Source organism: Neoarius graeffei, chromosome 25 (genome assembly GCF_027579695.1).
Source record: "Neoarius graeffei isolate fNeoGra1 chromosome 25, fNeoGra1.pri, whole genome shotgun sequence".
Lineage (NCBI taxonomy): Eukaryota > Metazoa > Chordata > Actinopteri > Siluriformes > Ariidae > Neoarius > Neoarius graeffei.
In genome coordinates this window covers 36,686,642-36,704,021 of record NC_083593.1, presented here as the reverse complement: position 1 = coordinate 36,704,021, position 17,380 = coordinate 36,686,642, and the positions used below count along the sequence as shown (strand labels likewise).

Sequence of the window (17,380 nt, the reverse complement as noted above, 5' to 3'; positions counted from 1 at the left end):
AAAAAAAAAAAAACCTCAGAACTACAAACAGAATATTGAAAGGGAGTCTGATTTTTACGACATACACTGAAATCCTATACAACAATAAATCTGCGATTGGATTAACATGTGAGGTTCACTGCTCTGATAAATGGTAACCTGTACAAAATATTCCAGTTTTTGCCTTTATTCCAAAACTGGACAATATTCCGACTAGGCTGTCTACATGGCTAATGAAAATGAATAATAATATTCACCATTATACATAAAGGACACTTTTTCGATGGAATAAAAACATGTATTCTATTCCTTTCTAGAGGGTTTGATAGCATGCAATATTGTTAGCATATTGCTTATCCTACGTGTATTAAGTCACTCTACCCAATGGAGAATGAGCATTGAATATGGTTTACAATATTGCATGGTAGTCAAGACATGACGTCACATGTCGGAGCTAATGCGAATATTCATTGAGAAAAGTTAGGGCCATGTGGCCCTAAATTCATTAATTGTTCTATTTTAAAAACAAATAAATAAAAAAATTGGAAGTCTGTGATTTGAATTCAGTAGCTTCGATCCAGTAAACAAAAATAATTGGGCGTCAGGGAAATTCTCTCTCATGACCTACACTTGAAAAATCTGAAAGGTCAGTCTACCTTTAAGCGATGCACTCAATGTGAATATCAACAGCTCAAGTGTACTTTAAAAATGTATTCAAACTTTGATGTTTGAATAAAAAAAAGAAAATTCCCTCTGTTCTCGATGTCCTAGTGGAAGGCAGGATTTCTCAGAAACACAATGCATTTTCTCTGTCTCGCTTCTTTGTGTTTACTGTGTGATCTTTGATCATTTTTGCCAATAAAATATTGATCTGTATGTTTTTGTAGACAGTATAATTACTGTAACTACTGTGTATACTTTATTATGAACATACAAAATGAGAAACATTTCAGCCCTTCACACAGCTGCAGGCAGATACAAGGACGTGTCTTACAAGTGACTATGACCTGACAGCAGTGTGCCAGCCTGGTCTTGGGGCATTATGGGTCTGCGTTTTGTTTTTTTCAAGCCATCGGCACGGACCCTTCTCAGCTGTGGCAGCTGAGGCTGGCTGAGGGCAGTGGTGTGTTTGGGGAGGAGCGATGGAGAGATATCCAGGCCTGAGCTTTGATGCACAGGCTAGACTTGTGCATGAATGAATAAGCAAGCAGCTGTCAGACACGTTAATCAAATCTATATTCAGAGGCTGAGAGTTTATTTATTGAGCTTCTGTGGTCAGACACCTCTGGACTCGGACAACATGAGCTGCTTTGAGATAAATCTCCCAAAATGTTGACTCTCTTCAAAATCTCAACAGAAGAAGAATGTTGTTTTTTTTTCACCTCTAAATATGCAGTTCAGCCATATCATTTCTATCTTTTTGGAGAATTGCTTTGTCAGTTTGTAGGTTACACACTGTAATGGTAACACTTTGCCTGGATTTTACATTTAAGCGAACCGACGTGTTTTATATCCCATCACTTATCCTAAGACATGGCAAGAACACTATTGGAATTGTCATCTTTTGATATTTGCACCATATGCACTAACTGCAGTCCTGCTTGCGGAGCCCTGGCTTTCTCAGAAATAATGTTAAACTGTTCTCTTTATCACCTTTTGCTTGATACCACCAAAAGACACATCTTTTGTATATTCAGTATATATGCTATCCACATTCACTGGATATGAGCAATCGCACACACTGATTATACCGTGAGTAAAGAAAAACAAAACGGCAGCTTTGCTAAGTAGTATTTAAAAGTTTATATATTTATTTTATGGGGCGGCACAGTGGTGTAGTGGTTAGCGCTGTCGCCTCACAGCAAGAAGGTCCGGGTTCGAGCCCCGTGGCCGGCGAAGGCCTTTCTGTGCGGAGTTTGCATGTTCTCCCCGTGTCCGCGTGGGTTTCCTCCGGGTGCTCCGGTTTCCCCCACAGTCCAAAGACATGCAGGTTAGGTTAACTGGTGACTCTAAATTGAGCGTAGGTGTGAATGTGAGTGTGAATGGTTGTCTGTGTCTATGTGTCAGCCCTGTGATGACCTGGCGACTTGTCCAGGGTGTACCCCGCCTTTCGCCCGTAGTCAGCTGGGATAGGCTCCAGCTTGCCTGCGACCGTGTAGAACAGGATAAAGCGGCTAGAGATAATGAGATGAGATATTTATATTTATTTTATATATTTATTTTGCTAAAAATAAAAATGCTCCGTTTCTCAAAATCCAGTGAACGTGGATAGAAAAACAGTTATTCCACTCAATCTCATCGTACATGGCTTATAGCCGACTCGGTGCTATGTACCTCGTCGGCTATTAGCTCATGTATGACTCAATTTCATGGAATAACTTTCCCCTGGAAGAATGAAGAGAGTATATATTTAAAAGGCGACATACTTTACTCCTTTTCCACAGCTCCCTGAGGTCTTATTGAAACGTCTGAAATGCCTTAGTCAAAATACCACAAGATTAAAACACAACAGCTCCTTTCTCACCCTGTCTAAACAGCCCTGTTCAAAACGGACGATTTGAGTGCCTGTTCCTTTAAATAATAAATGAGCCACTGCTCACCCCACCCCCCTCTTCTACCAGCCAATCAGGCAGCATGTTCCTCATGAATATTGATTCACGAAATCAAGCCATGAGACGAGATACTCTAACGGGGGGGGGGGGGGGGGGGGGGGGGAATACTTCTAATGAGCTCCCCTTGTGACATATACCCCTTTTCCACCAAATCAGTTCCAGGGCTGGTTCGGGGCCAGTGCTGGTTCACAACTCGTTCAACTTGCAAGCCAGCTGAGAACCAGTTTGCTTTTCCATAGCTCGGGGTGCTAAGGGGAGCCATGTCATTACATCGCTGTATACGTCAGTTACATCGCTGCGTTTGCATAAACCTTGGTGCGAACATCGAAGCAACAACAACACGGAGAAGAAGCAGCAGCAACAATAATGGATGACTCCGCGTTTGTACAGCTGCTGCTTCTCGTCGCTTAAAAATGGCAACCTTTCGCGGCCTTGCTATTGTTGTCGGTCTTAACAACTCCGCCCCCCCGCTGACGCAAGCGGTTCTTTCCTCTGGCCCAGCAAAGAGTTGGTGCTAGCCTGGAACCGGTTTTTCTGGCCCCAGAGCCAGTTCTTTGTCAGTGGAAACAGAAAACCCGGTTCCAAACTAAGCACTGGCCCCGAACCAGTCCTGGAACTGCTTTGGTGGAAAAGGGGCAATAGAGGAGCAGAAAAGTTTGTTGAAGCACATGTTTTCTGAAAAAGGCAGAACAGAACCTGAGCGGATTGACTTATTTCAGAGAGTTTTTGATAGGCACTCCACATATCCAAATGTATATGCAGAAGCACTGAAATAGTGAGTTTTTCCATCATGTCTCCTTGAAAATTATTTAGTTTGCATTAAGAATGTAGCCAAGTCTGAATACGTTATTCAAAATTAACAGATTATGCGTTCCAAACATTCAAATATGAGGCGCATTATTCATTTTTAAAGAACACTAGAACGCTACACAGGATACATGGTAAAGACTGGAGGTGTTTCCATGGGATGCAACATAAAGACGTGCAATCGGGACAATTTTACCAGTGGTGAGATCACAAGCTCACAAATTATCACCTTGCATTTACAATGCATTTACAAATTCCTTATCTACTGCCTAGCAGTGGCGGCTGGTAGTCTTTCAAACAGGGGAGGCTGGTCGGTTACGATATTTCCAGTTTTTAAAAGAAAAAAAAACATCAATTTTGCCCATACTCTTGCCTCTGATCCAGCTGATTGTTGGCAGCGTCACAAACTGTGAAATAACAGGTTCTTTTGGCCCATTAGCCTACTGTCCAATATACATGATGGTGGTGTTGGGGGAGGGGTATATTTTAACATTTTATATTTTAAAATTGTGGCATGTTTAAAAATTGATCATTATTGAAAGCAGCTCTTTGTCAGGAACCTCAGCAGTAACAGCAGAGTGTTCTGGAATAGGCACAAGCACTGACCTTGGGGAGCCAAACATAGAGCTGGGTGCCACACATTTCATTCAATGACACTTTCCCTATATTTTACTTATTTTGACTGAGAAATGTTTTATTGACAATTTTGATAACCCTTCACTTTTAATCCAGGTCTGTAGTGTGAAATGTTCTCGGCTGTGTTTTTGTTTAAAAATGTTTTCCAAATTGTAGCTGTGTTTAATTCATATCCAGAAAAATATATATTCCAATATAATATACTCAGCATAAGCATTTTAAATAGATTCTATATTTTTGGTCCATCCATGACATATTACTAAAGTAGCCTATTTACTGTTGTTGATGTGGGTCACTTGCTGTTAGCCAATTCACTTTCTCGTACCAGGAGAGCTGAAAGGAACGAGTATTATTCCCTACCTTTTTCACCAAGTCAATTTGAGGCGTTGGTCTACCCTGCTCTTTAATTTTAATTTTTTCCTCGAAAGGAAGACTGGCAAATGGCTTCGCCAAAATTAAATCAGCAATGCTTGGCATCCGTGCGCAGCTTTCTTGCTAGCTGACTAGCCCCCTCAAGTTCAGTCACTCAAATAAACGACATTTCTGGAACTAAGATAGCAAACTTGACAACACTATATTTACACTTTATTTACAATGAAAATATATACAAACTAAAAAAGCTGGTAGAAACCGTATGTAATGAATGAAATCGAAATGTAAGCTGATCTCTTGCAATACACCACAGCACTTGCGAATCCACATGGGACTGAACTGAGATTCACCGCTGCCTGTCTATAGTTGAAACAAAACTGTCAAAGAAAATATCCGGCCGCTTTCACCAATCACCAGTCTCCTCGCGGAAAGCTTTGCCATGTCCCTCCCATGTGAGGCTGGGAGTCCGTGGGTGGGCATTTTTGCAGTATTTGTCCAATAACCGTCTTGCATTTTGAGATTGACAAGCGTATAGCTCCCAAATGCCATTGAAGTCCACTGAGGCTGGGAGTCCGTGAGACCCCGTGGGCAGGTGTTTTCGCAGTATTTGTCCAATAACCGTCTTGCATTTTGAGATTGAAAAGCGCAGAGCTCCCAAATGCCATTGAAGTGCACTGAGGCTGGGCTGCATCGCGCTGTCACGAGGGGGAAAAACTCACGCACACATTAGGCGAACTGGGGAAAGTTATAATGGAATGATTTCGCACTGTAGTTGGGTTGAGCACATATATTTCTATGATTCTGGATCTGAAATAGCAATGTTATAAGGTCGGCTATAACATAAGCCTAGCGCAATTCATCCTACACGATGTTCGTCATTTTTAGAGGAGGCTGAGCCTCCCTCGTTGTCTTAGAGCAATCGCCCGTGCTGCCTAGTCAGGGTCACGCTACTATTAACTATTAAATTAAGCTACTATTGTGTTTATATTTTGGGAAATAGAACCAAGTAAATTAGTTGGAAAATATTGCAAGAAGGGTGGGTCAATTAGCCTAATATGGGACGTTTTAGGCTGAATTTTAGGCTAATTCAGCTTACAAAACATCATAAATTAACAGGTCTCCCATATTATGGCATTTCACCCTAAGAAAAAGTAACTGCTTAAAAATAAATAAAATCCCATGAAAATCTCCATTTTATAATTACCTCCAATTATAAAAGAGATTTTCATGGGATTTTATTTAAAAAAAAAAACAGGCCACACCCACTGGTTTAAATCTGAATACAGATCGATATTCACCACATTACAGCACACCACTGGAAGCTTTATATCGACTCTAAAAGCTCATTTCGTCGATGTTTTAATCCAACGCGGTTCAGAATTGATACAGGATACAACTGAGCAGTAAACTCACAACCTTTTATTCAGTAGTGCAATGTCTTAAGCACTGATTCACTACTGTACACTAAATGCTCATCTTTCCAAGTAAAAGATAACTACTAAAAAGGCACGAAACATGCACCCTTCACCCTTGATGGCGGTGCTCCAGTGACAAGGAAAGAGACATACTGGTATCTGTTTTTTTTTTTTAAAGTGTCTGTAGGTTTACTATGCACCTATAGAAACAAGGAGTACTACATTTTGCATTTTATCCTAAAGTGTTTCTACATGTAGCTCCCTTACCTCTGTTTGGCCAATACTGCACTGTTCATAAGTTGTCCATCCTTTGCTGCCATGTGTCTCCAATACTGTGCCTCCTCATTCGCTGGATTTGTCTCAGAGTCCATAGCTTTTCCTGGAAGGGCGGGTTCACAGCAACCTGAGCTCTCCATTGGAGCAGACTCGTGCCCAGTAGAGCTTCTAAGAGGCGTAGTATCTGAATGGTCCATTAACACTTCAGGAAAGTGGCTGCAGGAGCCTGTTGTCATGGCAGCAGACAAATGATGCTGGTGCGCTTAGAGAGCGTTTCCCATTTGGCTGAAAGAAGAGACAAGAAAAGGCCTTCAAATTATATTTGGTTAATGCATTTTATTTCCATAAAAACATTTAAAAGGTTACTCATTTAACCAGTTTCTGTGAGTCTGTACCCATGAGGGCCTCAGATTCTTGTTCTTCGCTGGCAGAAATGGAATCCAACGCGGTCTTTTGCTATCGTAGCTCGTACACCTCAAATGTTCAATGTTTTGTGCATGCTGAGATGTTTTTCTGCTCGCTACGGTTGTAAAAAGTGTGATTATTTGGGTTATTATAGACTTCCGGTCAGCTTAGACCAATCTGGTCATTCATCTCTGATCTCTCTCAACAAGGTGTTTCAGCCTGCAGACTCTCTGCTCACAGTATGTTTTTGCACCATTTTGTGTGAACTCGAGACTGTTGTGTGGCGCCTATCCCAGCTGACTGGGCGAGAGGAGAGGCAACACCCAGTCATCGCAAGTCACCAGGTCATCGCAAGTCACCAGGTCATCGCAGGGCTGACACAGAGACAAACAACCATTCACACTCACATTCACACCTACGGTCAATTTAGAGCTACCAATTAGCCTAGCCTGCATGTCTTCGGACTGTGGGAGAAACCAGAGCACCCAGACACGGGGAGAACGTGCAAACTCCACACGGAAAGGCCCTCGTCGGCCACTGGGCTCGAACCCAGAACCTTCTTGCTGTGAGGCGACAGTGCTAACCACTACACCACCGTGCCACCTTAAAACACAAGATCAACCCTATTTTTACAAACTCTATTAAAGTAAGCATAAAACCCAAACATACAGTACCAGTCAAAAGTTTGTACACCCCTATTCATTCATAGGTTCTGTATTTTGACTATTTTCTACATTGTACAACAATACTGAAGATATCACAACTATGAAATAACATAACATATGGATCATATATGCAATTATGTAGTTAAAGTGAGGGAAAAAAAAAAAAAAAACACCCAGACAAACTATGTTTCGTATTTTAGATTCTTCAATGCAGCCATCGTTTACCTTGACACTTTACACACTATTGGCATTACCTTAACCAGCTTCATGAGGTCATCACCTGGAATGCTTTTCAATTAACAGCTATGCCTGGTCAAAAGTTAATTAGTGCAATTTCTTGTCTTCTTAATGTGTTTGCGATCAAACAGTAAAGAACAAATAATTAGAAAAAATAGCCCTATTCAACAACTGTAGTAATCCATATTATGTCAAGCACCGCCCAACTAAGCAAAGAGAAACGACATCCATCATTACTTTAAGACATGAAGCGAGTTTTAAATTAATAAAAATAAACAAGTCCATTGACTTCGAAGGAGTGTCCAAACTTTTGCCCGATACTGGATATATCAGCAGTTCAGGTCTCTGGGCATTTCTTTAGAGTCCAACAGTAGCTTTCAGTAGTCCTTGAATTTTAATTCATAAAATGTTCAACAGTTAGACACAGAAGGTTTAAATAAAGCTATGCATAAAATTAGTCACAAAAAGACATAAAACAAATTTAGAATTTCAGTTCATTCATTCATCTACTGTAAATGCTTTATCCTCAAAGTCATGGTGGCTCGAGAATTTATCCTGGGAGCACTGTGCACAAGGCAACACCACACACACACAAGCAATTTAAAGGTCACTAATCCACCTACCGATATTTTTGGACAGTTGGAAAAAACTGGAAATCCTGGTGGAAACCTACATAGACATGAAGAGACCATCCAAAACCCTGGCAGTAACAGGACCTCAAGCGTGAACCCATGACCGAGGAACTATGAGGCTGCGACACTCTGTACTGCGCTGTTGTGTTAAAGGCAGCTCCAAACTGCGCTAAACCTAAGAATGAAAAATCACCAGTCCACTGGACAATCTTTAAGTTCATACTGTGAGAATACTGATAACAAATACATTCATTCACGAATAAGAACACAGACACTGATAAACCTTTTATACAGCTCCGCAACACGTCTCCAAACACTACACAAATGAGTCAGGAAACAACTTTACAGTGACAGTGCATTAATAGTGGCTCTATTGTGTCCCTATTCGTTCAGAGGGTAAAAGACATCTCCTTTAATTTCCCAAGGCAGTGAGGCAGAATGAGCTCATCAGTTAGTCAGGGAGCTGCATTGTTGCAAGCTCGCATCACCCTACAGAGGGTCAACACAAACCCTGTGCTTTGCTCCAATTCTCCCCGCACCATGCAAACAGATGCAAGTGCATGATATAGTACCATCTTTCAAGCCAGTGAAGAAGTCCCAGTTCATTTCTCATGATGACACGACAGCGTGCCAAGACACTGTGCCTTTCAATAATTTACAGTAACCAAAGGCTCTCTCAATGCTCCGGAGGGGTTGGGCGTTGGTAAAAATAACAGCATTGGAGCTACTGGAAGTGAGAGCAAGGACAGGAAAGAGCTGTCTTTCACTAGTGCATGAGTGTACAAATAGTAGGTGGGGCCTTCCTGAAAAGAAAAAAAAAATAAAAATACTGGACAAAGAAAGGTGTTTTCCAGCAGCTCATAAGCGGTGTAGGTAAACATGCCAGAGATCCAGTTTCAAATGTAGATCTCACAAGGTCATGAGAACGCAGTGTTTATCAGAAGTGCTGCAGCTGTCATGTATAGGCAAATCTGCTTCCTCTGCATGACGGTGTGCCAAATGAACCCGATGAAAACAGGTTGATAAGGGACTGTATGAAAAATGTAAACCCCATTGTCATGAACTGGCATCAAAAGTACACTCCAATGTTGAAAAGACCTGTAAAAGACGTAATGTGATCGGGTTCTTCATTTTAGACTTTTCTGGGCCAGAAAATGGCTGCATCCAGGGCTGGGCAAACTGACAATATTTAATCAGTTTGGCTGCAGGTAATGAAATCTGTGCTGATATTCAGTACCATAGCATGACTGCTAGCGCGAAATTGCTTTTATACAACAGCTCTATTAATAGGAAATTAAATATTGAGTAATTAACATTTCACTTAGTGGTTCCCAAAGAAGTCAGAGCAGGATCGAAGAACTGTATGAACACAGACAAGCGGAGCGATACAAAACGTTCCAGTGCTGTTCTACTAAATACCTACCCTCTCGGAACATCATTTGGTGAGTCAAATTAGTGGACGAACTGCTGCATGAAAATTGTTATTGGGAAAAACAACACACAGTTTTTCCTGAGATGTTGCAGGTATTGTGGTAACTGTTTTTAACTGTTTCAAACTGAACAGAAGATGCTAGCTCTGAATCTTTAAAGTTGGAAAAGGTTTAATAGATTTTTTTAAAAATATTCTCTTTAGTTAAAACAAATATACATGTTTGTAGAGAGATTAAGTAAAAGCAATGACCAAGGGGAAGGAGGAAAAAAAAAAAAAAAAAAGTGCCAAGCGTAAGGTCTCTGAAAAGTGAAGCACCTACAGGTCTAGCGCCCCTGCTGGATGGCTGCAGTATAATGTGTAGCCCCACCCATCCTCATGCGTTTAAAGTGCATATTCTGGACCAATTTCGTTTTTGTTTTTTTTTAAATATGAAAGTATGTCCCTTTACACACTCATCCAGAAGGGTAATTTTGCACAAGCCCACCTGTCTACAGCAGAGAGGAAAAAAAAAAAAAAAACCGCGTCTGGAAAAATCCCAAGGGAGTCTGGAGCCAGATTCATGACGTTACCTGCGGAAGCGCCAGCAGGTTGCGAGAGCTTGCATGGTTTCAGTGCACAGCCTGTGTAGACCAAGCGCTCCCATTTCTCTCTCATTGTCTGGTCTTTTGGGAAACGATGAGTGCTAATCCCATCAAGATTGGTGTTGCTACACCCTCCTACGATACATCTGTTAACCATTTTAATAATTACGCAATAATGTTGAAATTTGCAGAAAACCACCAGGTCGTTTTCTCATAAGCAAACCAGCGCTGACGTAGGATTCAGAGGGAGGCGTCCCGCACGTGACGTCACGAAAATCAATGTTTGCCGGAAAATCCAAATGGCAATTTTTTTCGGAGGCGGACCAATTCGCCTCAAATGGCTTGATTTCAACTGAATTTTTCTGGTATTGCATAAGGTTTAAAAAAATTGCACAAAATGTGACAGATATTTGACCAAAGTTTAATATAAAATAGGAGAATTACATTGATCTTGCTCCTGAATTTACCCATAATATGCACGTTAAGGTTATGCAAGCAGCAAGAAGTCCCAAATTTGGCTCCGTTTCTATAGAACGGAAGGTCATGGAGCCATATTAGACAATATGGCTCCACGACCTTCCGTTCTATAGAAATGGAGCCAAATTTGGGACTTCCTGCTGCTATCTGGAGCCAGAGATGAGACTCGAAGTCAGGTACTTCTCATTTGGAAGCCCCACCCCTTCTCCCAATACCAAGATTCAGTGTGTTGCCAAGGCTGTCAATCACATCATTTCCAAATGTATCCATGCCTTCTTACAATCATCATCATCATCATCATCATGTCTTCCCTTATCCAGCATTGTTGCCAGGTTGGGGTCCATGTGGACCCTATTGATCCACGTGTCATTAATTGGAGCATAGTTTTAAGCTGGCTGCCCTTCCTGCTGCAACCCTCCCATTTCTGGTCTTGGGAAACAACCATTCACACCTATGGACAATTCAGAGTAGCCAGTTAATCTAACCTGCATGTCTTTGGACTGTGGGGGAAACCGGAGCACCCGGAGGAAACTCACGCAGACATGGGGAGAACATGCAAACTCCATGCAGAAAGGCCCCCGTCAGCCAATGGGCTCGAAGCCAGAACCTTCTTGCTGTCAGGTGACAGTGCTAACCACTACACCGTGGTCATGCCTTCTTACAATATAGCAGAATAATGTTTTAAAAACTAAAGTGCAGATATCAGCACAAGGAAAACTAACAGTTCGAATTATACACCGGAGATGGAAAGACAGTTTAGAGGAGAAAAGTGACATGGAAAAAAAAAAAAAGAAAAAGCTACTTTGTCACTTAAACGCATGAGGATGGGTGGGGCTACACATTATACTGCAGCCATCCAGCAGGGGCGCTAGACCTGTGGGTGCTTCACTTTTCAGAGACCTTACGCTTAGCACTTTTTTTTTTTTTTTTTTAAATGGTCATTTACCTTCTGACTATTTTAAAAACAAGGGGTCATTTGCTAAATTTGGTAGAGCCAATGGAGAAATTAGTGAAAATCTTTAAAGTATCGTCTTAACAGAAAATCAAGTTAGGAGAAAATCAGCTGTAAACTTTGTGATGTGTAAATTGATATTAAATGCATAGCACACATCTATTTGGCCTACAAGGTCATAATTATAGGTTGTTTTACGGGATAATATTTTGGTGATGGATACATTAAAGTGCCATTCCACCACTGGATGTATTCTTTGGCATAAAATACAATATATTTTGACAACATATATAAATGGTATCACTAGATAGAGAAATCTTTTAGCTTCAAAATGATAAACAATTTTTTGACAACGACAAGTATATTAATTTTGCAACCAAAGTCACCTACCCTTTTAATTTCCGCGCGTGATGTCATCGGCAGGTTCCCCTTCTTGTATACCATGTGACGTATGACGTGGCACATATCAGCAATGGCGGACAGAACGCGATAAAAATAATACCAATAAATCTAGCTAATACCAATAAATCTAGCTAACTGAAAGATTAACTCAATTTTTCGCAATTTTTTTGGCCCCCATATACAAGGAGAAATGACTCTCTCACTTTGGGGGTTTCCTGGTCTAAAAATAGACCGACACGTGGTACACAAGAAGGGGAACCTGCCAATGACATCACGTTTCACCACCGTGCGGAAATTAAAAGGGTAGGTGACTTTGGTCGCAAAATTAATATACTTGTCGTTGTCAAAAAATTATGTTTGATATATCATTTTGAAGCTACTGTAAAAGATTTCTCTGTCTAGTCATGTTGTCATAAAATATATTGTATTTTATGCCAAAGAATGCATCCAATGGTGGAATGGCACTTTAAGGAATGTATTTATGGCAAAATTAGAAAAATGATACGTGGGTCATTTTTTTGACGCACTCTCGTTTCAAACTGCTGTGTCTCAGAATGAACTTTTGCGACACTGGACTCATTTTGTGGTGACACACCCAATAAGATATATTTAGCATATAGAACATGTGGTTTTAAAAGGCGAGGGGGGGCTGAATATTTTAATTGCATTTTAGGCCGGGGCAGCATGGTGGTGTAGTGGTTAGCGCTGTCGCCTCACAGCAAGAAGGTCCGGGTTCGAGCCCCGTGGCCGGCGAGGGCCTTTCTGTGCGGAGTTTGCATGTTCTCCCCGTGTCCGCGTGGGTTTCCTCCGGGTGCTCCGGTTTCCCCCACAGTCCAAAGACATGCAGGTTAGGTTAACTGGTGACTCTAAATTGACCGTAGGTGTGAATGAGAGTGTGAATGGTTGTCTATGTGTCAGCCTTGTGAGGACCTGGCGACTTGTCCAGGGTGTACCCCGCCTTTCGCCCGTAGTCAGCTGGGATAGGCTCCAGCTTGCCTGCGACCCTGTAGAACAGGATAAAGCGGCTAGAGATGAGATTAAAAAACAGCCTCCAAAAATGAAAACCTGTTCCTTTACTGGCCAAGAAGAGAAAATGAGTAAAAGAACAGAAGAGAGATGCACATTAAAAGCCAAATAAACTAACAAAGTGAGAAGAGCCCACATGAAACACTAGTGCGACATAACACTTCAGATCACCACAAGGAGCACGGAGGAAGTTGTCTTTACGCTCTGTACAGGAGATCTGCAGTATCTCTAGCATATCAGCATGTTAAATTAATTGTAACTGCAGTGCCTGTATACGGACTCATTTTGTTCTCAGTGATAAAGGGAAAAAACCGTGGGAATATTCACTCCGGTATTGTCCTTAACTGAACGTTTCATGCATTCTGAATAAAACTTGAATACTATAGCAAGTAATATGCGAAATGCACAATTTAACCTATAAAGAGTATATTTTCCATTTCTAATACTATTATCTTGTCACTAAGACACATTCACTCGATTACTGAAAAGCGTTTAGAGTTGAGTAGTGTATGGGTAGTATCTCACTGGGCTGTGACAGCCTGCGACTAGTTGGAGACACAGCAATCGCGATAAAATATGCGAATTAGCGACAATTTTCACTTGGAAACACACTGAATTGATATTCGTATATTTTAATCGCAATTGTTGGGTCTCCAGGCTGTCGCAGCCCAGTGAGATACACTCGCACTTCCTGTCTCACGGAAACTGACTTGAGAAGGGTTCGTGACGGCTTTGCGACACCAGCGACGCATTTGCGGCTATTTTGAGAGAAATTGTCGCACAAATTTTTTGAACATGTTCAAAATTTCAGCGACGAAGGAGCGACACTTTGCGACTCATGCGAGGAAATTGAGAAGCCCCGCAAATGTTTCAAGACACTTTTGAAACTCTCTCGCGAATGACGTTCGCAATTTGTCGCAAGCTGTCGCAGCCCAGAGAGATACTGGCTTATTACATTAAAAAACTGAAACATGACCAGAAAAGATCAGTTACAAGAAACGTAAATGTCAATGCCGAAGCATAAAGTCTACATCCACGGATATAGAGGGCACATTCTTATGGAAATGACTGACAAATGCGTTTCGGTTTTTGACTGGAGGGAGAGCTGAAAAACAGAGAGACTGTGGGAAGACTGTGTGCTTAAGATAAGATGCTTAGCTGACTATGATAAACAGGGAGAAGCTCCAAGGCCTTGAACTATTCCGTCATGCATATATTCACACACACACACACACACACACACACACACACACACACACGCAGTACTTTCACACCCACGCATGTAAAAGCTGACAGTGCAACATGAGCCACTTTAGCACTACAGAGCAGTCTGACCACCTGTACTCTAATCCATTTATGGTATAATTGTTTCTTGATGGTGCTGGTTTACTGACGTAGCTATAGATTTTGCACAAAATACTAATTAATTTATTAATTAAGTTTCCTTCACATTCTTTTGACATATCGTTAATTCAGACTGCTAAAGCTCAAACGCCAAGAAGAGAAAGACTAATGATGCACGGGGGGGGGGGGGGGGGGGGGGGGGGGGAATTATATATATCTTGGAGGAAGCACATGTTCATCATCTTCACCCTCCCTGACTGGTAGCTGATGTGTGATAAGGAAGGACTAGCTAGTGCAGGGGTGGGCAATTATTTTTTCCATGGGGCCACATGAGAAACAGAATTTTGTGGAGGGCCGGACCAAAGGGTTGAACTAAATTCTGCATAATATTAATTGTATTTCTTTATATAAAGCAGTAAATAACACTGTTTTTACAAGCTGCTAAGACTGGCAAGAGTATGGAAAAAAACGAGGTTGCCTTACAAAAAATGTCATTTATTCAATCAAATTTCCCAAAACAATGGTTAACAAAATGTGAACGTTTGTACCATTTTTTTTCAGTCACATTCACCCCAAAACACAATAAAGACATCACAATATTGTCTTTCTACTCCAAATATCAAGCAAGATACATCATATTATAATAATGATGCCCACATTTGTAGTCTAATCACATCATTTGGTGTTTTTCATTTGGTAATGCGGCGGCACGGTGGTGTAGTGGTTAGCGCTGTCGCCTCACAGCAAGAAGGTCCTGGGTTCGAGCCCCATGGCCGGCGAGGGCCTTTCTGTGTGGAGTTTGCATGTTCTCCCCGTGTCCGCATGGGTTTCCTCCGGGTGCTCCGGTTTCCCCCACAGTCCAAAGACATGCAGGTTAGGTTAACTGGTGACTCTAAATTGACCGTAGGTGTGAGTGTGAATGGTTGTCTGTGTCTATGTGTCAGCCCTGTGATGACCTGGCGACTTGTCCAGGGTGTACCCCGCCTTTCGCCCGTAGTCAGCTGGGATAGGTTCCAGCTTGCCTGCGACCCTGTAGAACAGGATAAAGCGGCTAGAGATAATGAGATGAGATTTGGTAATGCCGACTCAAATTGTAGTCTTTGAACACGGCAATCTGCTCTCCGCAAACTAAACACACGGCTTTATCTTGGACTTCAGTAAATAAATACTTTGCAGTCCATGTTTTGTTGAAAGCCCTGCATTCGGCATCTACCTTTCTTCTTTTTGCGGACATTTTGGGGGCTAAAGTCTTCTTGTGACCTGCTCGCAACAACAATGGAGCACTTGCATGTGACGTCACAGCCGATCCAGATTGTGACAGACGCCATCTTGTCGGTCAAACGCCATATTTCTGCCTTCTACTTCTGCTTTTACTTCTACCTTTTCTTCTGGAAAACCCTACTATATACAATTCTACTACAACGGCTGCGGCTACAAGCTTTCCCTACCTGTGCACGTTTATGTTTTGTGTGTGCATTTTTGCGTGTTGTTCGTCTGTACCGGACTTCAATATCCACTACAACCGTATGGACTTACTGGACATTGGTTTCCAGCAGAAAATGATGGTTTGTAGCGATTTCCATCGCATGCACAACATTCCGGACGAGGGGAAAAAAAAAAAAAACTTCCGGACGAGATAGCGAGATCAGCGGGGTCTCCGTGGATTGTTATTGGAAGCAAAGCTAAGGAGGCAGCACCAGGAGAGGAAGCAAAAGCGAGGCTGCAGGCAGAGCCGGCCTGTTGACTAAGCTCAGAAAACAGCCACTCAAATCTCCACTGCTAAGCCTCTACCTTTCCAACGCCAGGTAAACAAGACGGACGATTTGGAATTACAACTGGAATTACCTTATTCTATAATCGGCTGGTCAGTGCTATACTCAATACTTAAGTGACTTACCCATCCAGTGAGGATCATTTTCTTGTTTACAAGATGCCACATCTGAGTCACTGACAAATCCTGAATTTCTGTAAAGATAACTGTCCAGAGATTTATAAGCACGCAGTGCTTCACCACTGAACAGCGAGGGAAAGTTAATGAGGTAATTATACACGTCCGGGTATTCCACCTCTGGCAGTTCCATATCCACTGACACGGTCGTGAAAACTCCGTCCGGAAAGCCATAAGGGTCACTAATCTGTAGATCGTTTATTTTAGACATACATCTATTTATCTGTTCATTAGAAAAATGAGCCGTGTAGTCCGTCGGTTGAAATTGATCCATTCTGTACACGAGTGCAGCAATATTCAGCTGTGCTGTTGACCGACAAGATGGCGGCTGTGTACTTTCCGGTCACGTGACTGCAAGATCTCTATTCAGTGTAGGTATCAGATCTACAGATCGGCTCGGGCTCCGGCGCCTGCTGGTGACGTCACACTATGTGATTGGCTGGACCGTTTGAAAGATGACGTACAAGTTTGTGGTTGGTCTGGACAAATTACGGAAGTAGTTATCGCGGGATTAGGTTTCGTGGGATTTCATGTCGTTCATGTCGCGCACATTGCGTTTTTGTTGAACACAACTTCAAAATAAAAGCAATGCACGTTCAGTCCACGCATGAGGTAAAATTAGAAAATATGTTTATTTTATAATTTCTAATTAACCTTACGCGGGCCGGTCAGAATGAACCAAAGGGCCGGATGCGGCCCGCGGGCCGGAAAATGCCCAGGTCTGAGCTAGTGGTTAGGGGAAATGGTCAAATTAAAAAATATGACCCATTTTCTCCCAGTTTGGTAATGTGGACAAACTGGACAACTTTTTTTATATTTATTTAAAAAAAAAAAAAACCTACACAACAAGACAACCGTCATCTATATCCCCAGCCCTATATACCAAGTTTCAAGATATTATTTGTCACATTTTTCAAATTCTGCTGCAAGAAACCAACCCTACTGTAGCCTCTTTACACGGACCTCAGCAGCCCATGGCATAAACCCACCAGACCTTTGGTCCAAGTGAGCTAAAAATTAAAATCTCACATTTCTTAGTATCAAAAAGTACATATACATCACCTCATCAACACAACTTTCAAAGCCATACCACTCAGTTTTCAGGTTCTGCTCTGGAAACAAAACCTAACCTGAGAGACGAAGTCTGAAATTGTTTCCATGGAAACATGAGAAATTTTAATT

General features: G+C 41.8%; 1 protein-coding gene across 1 annotated transcript in view; it reads right to left on the bottom strand.

Annotated features, from left to right (window-relative positions):
* LOC132873654 (E3 ubiquitin-protein ligase MARCHF3-like) overlaps positions 1 to 17,380 on the bottom strand; it is a 62,476-nt gene that overhangs the window by 19,934 nt on the left and 25,162 nt on the right. Inside the window, exon 2 of the mRNA XM_060909408.1 lies at positions 6,089 to 6,382. Coding sequence (XP_060765391.1) covers positions 6,089 to 6,333 — 245 coding nt within the window. The 5' untranslated portion in view covers positions 6,334 to 6,382. The remainder of the gene's footprint in view (positions 1 to 6,088; positions 6,383 to 17,380) is intronic.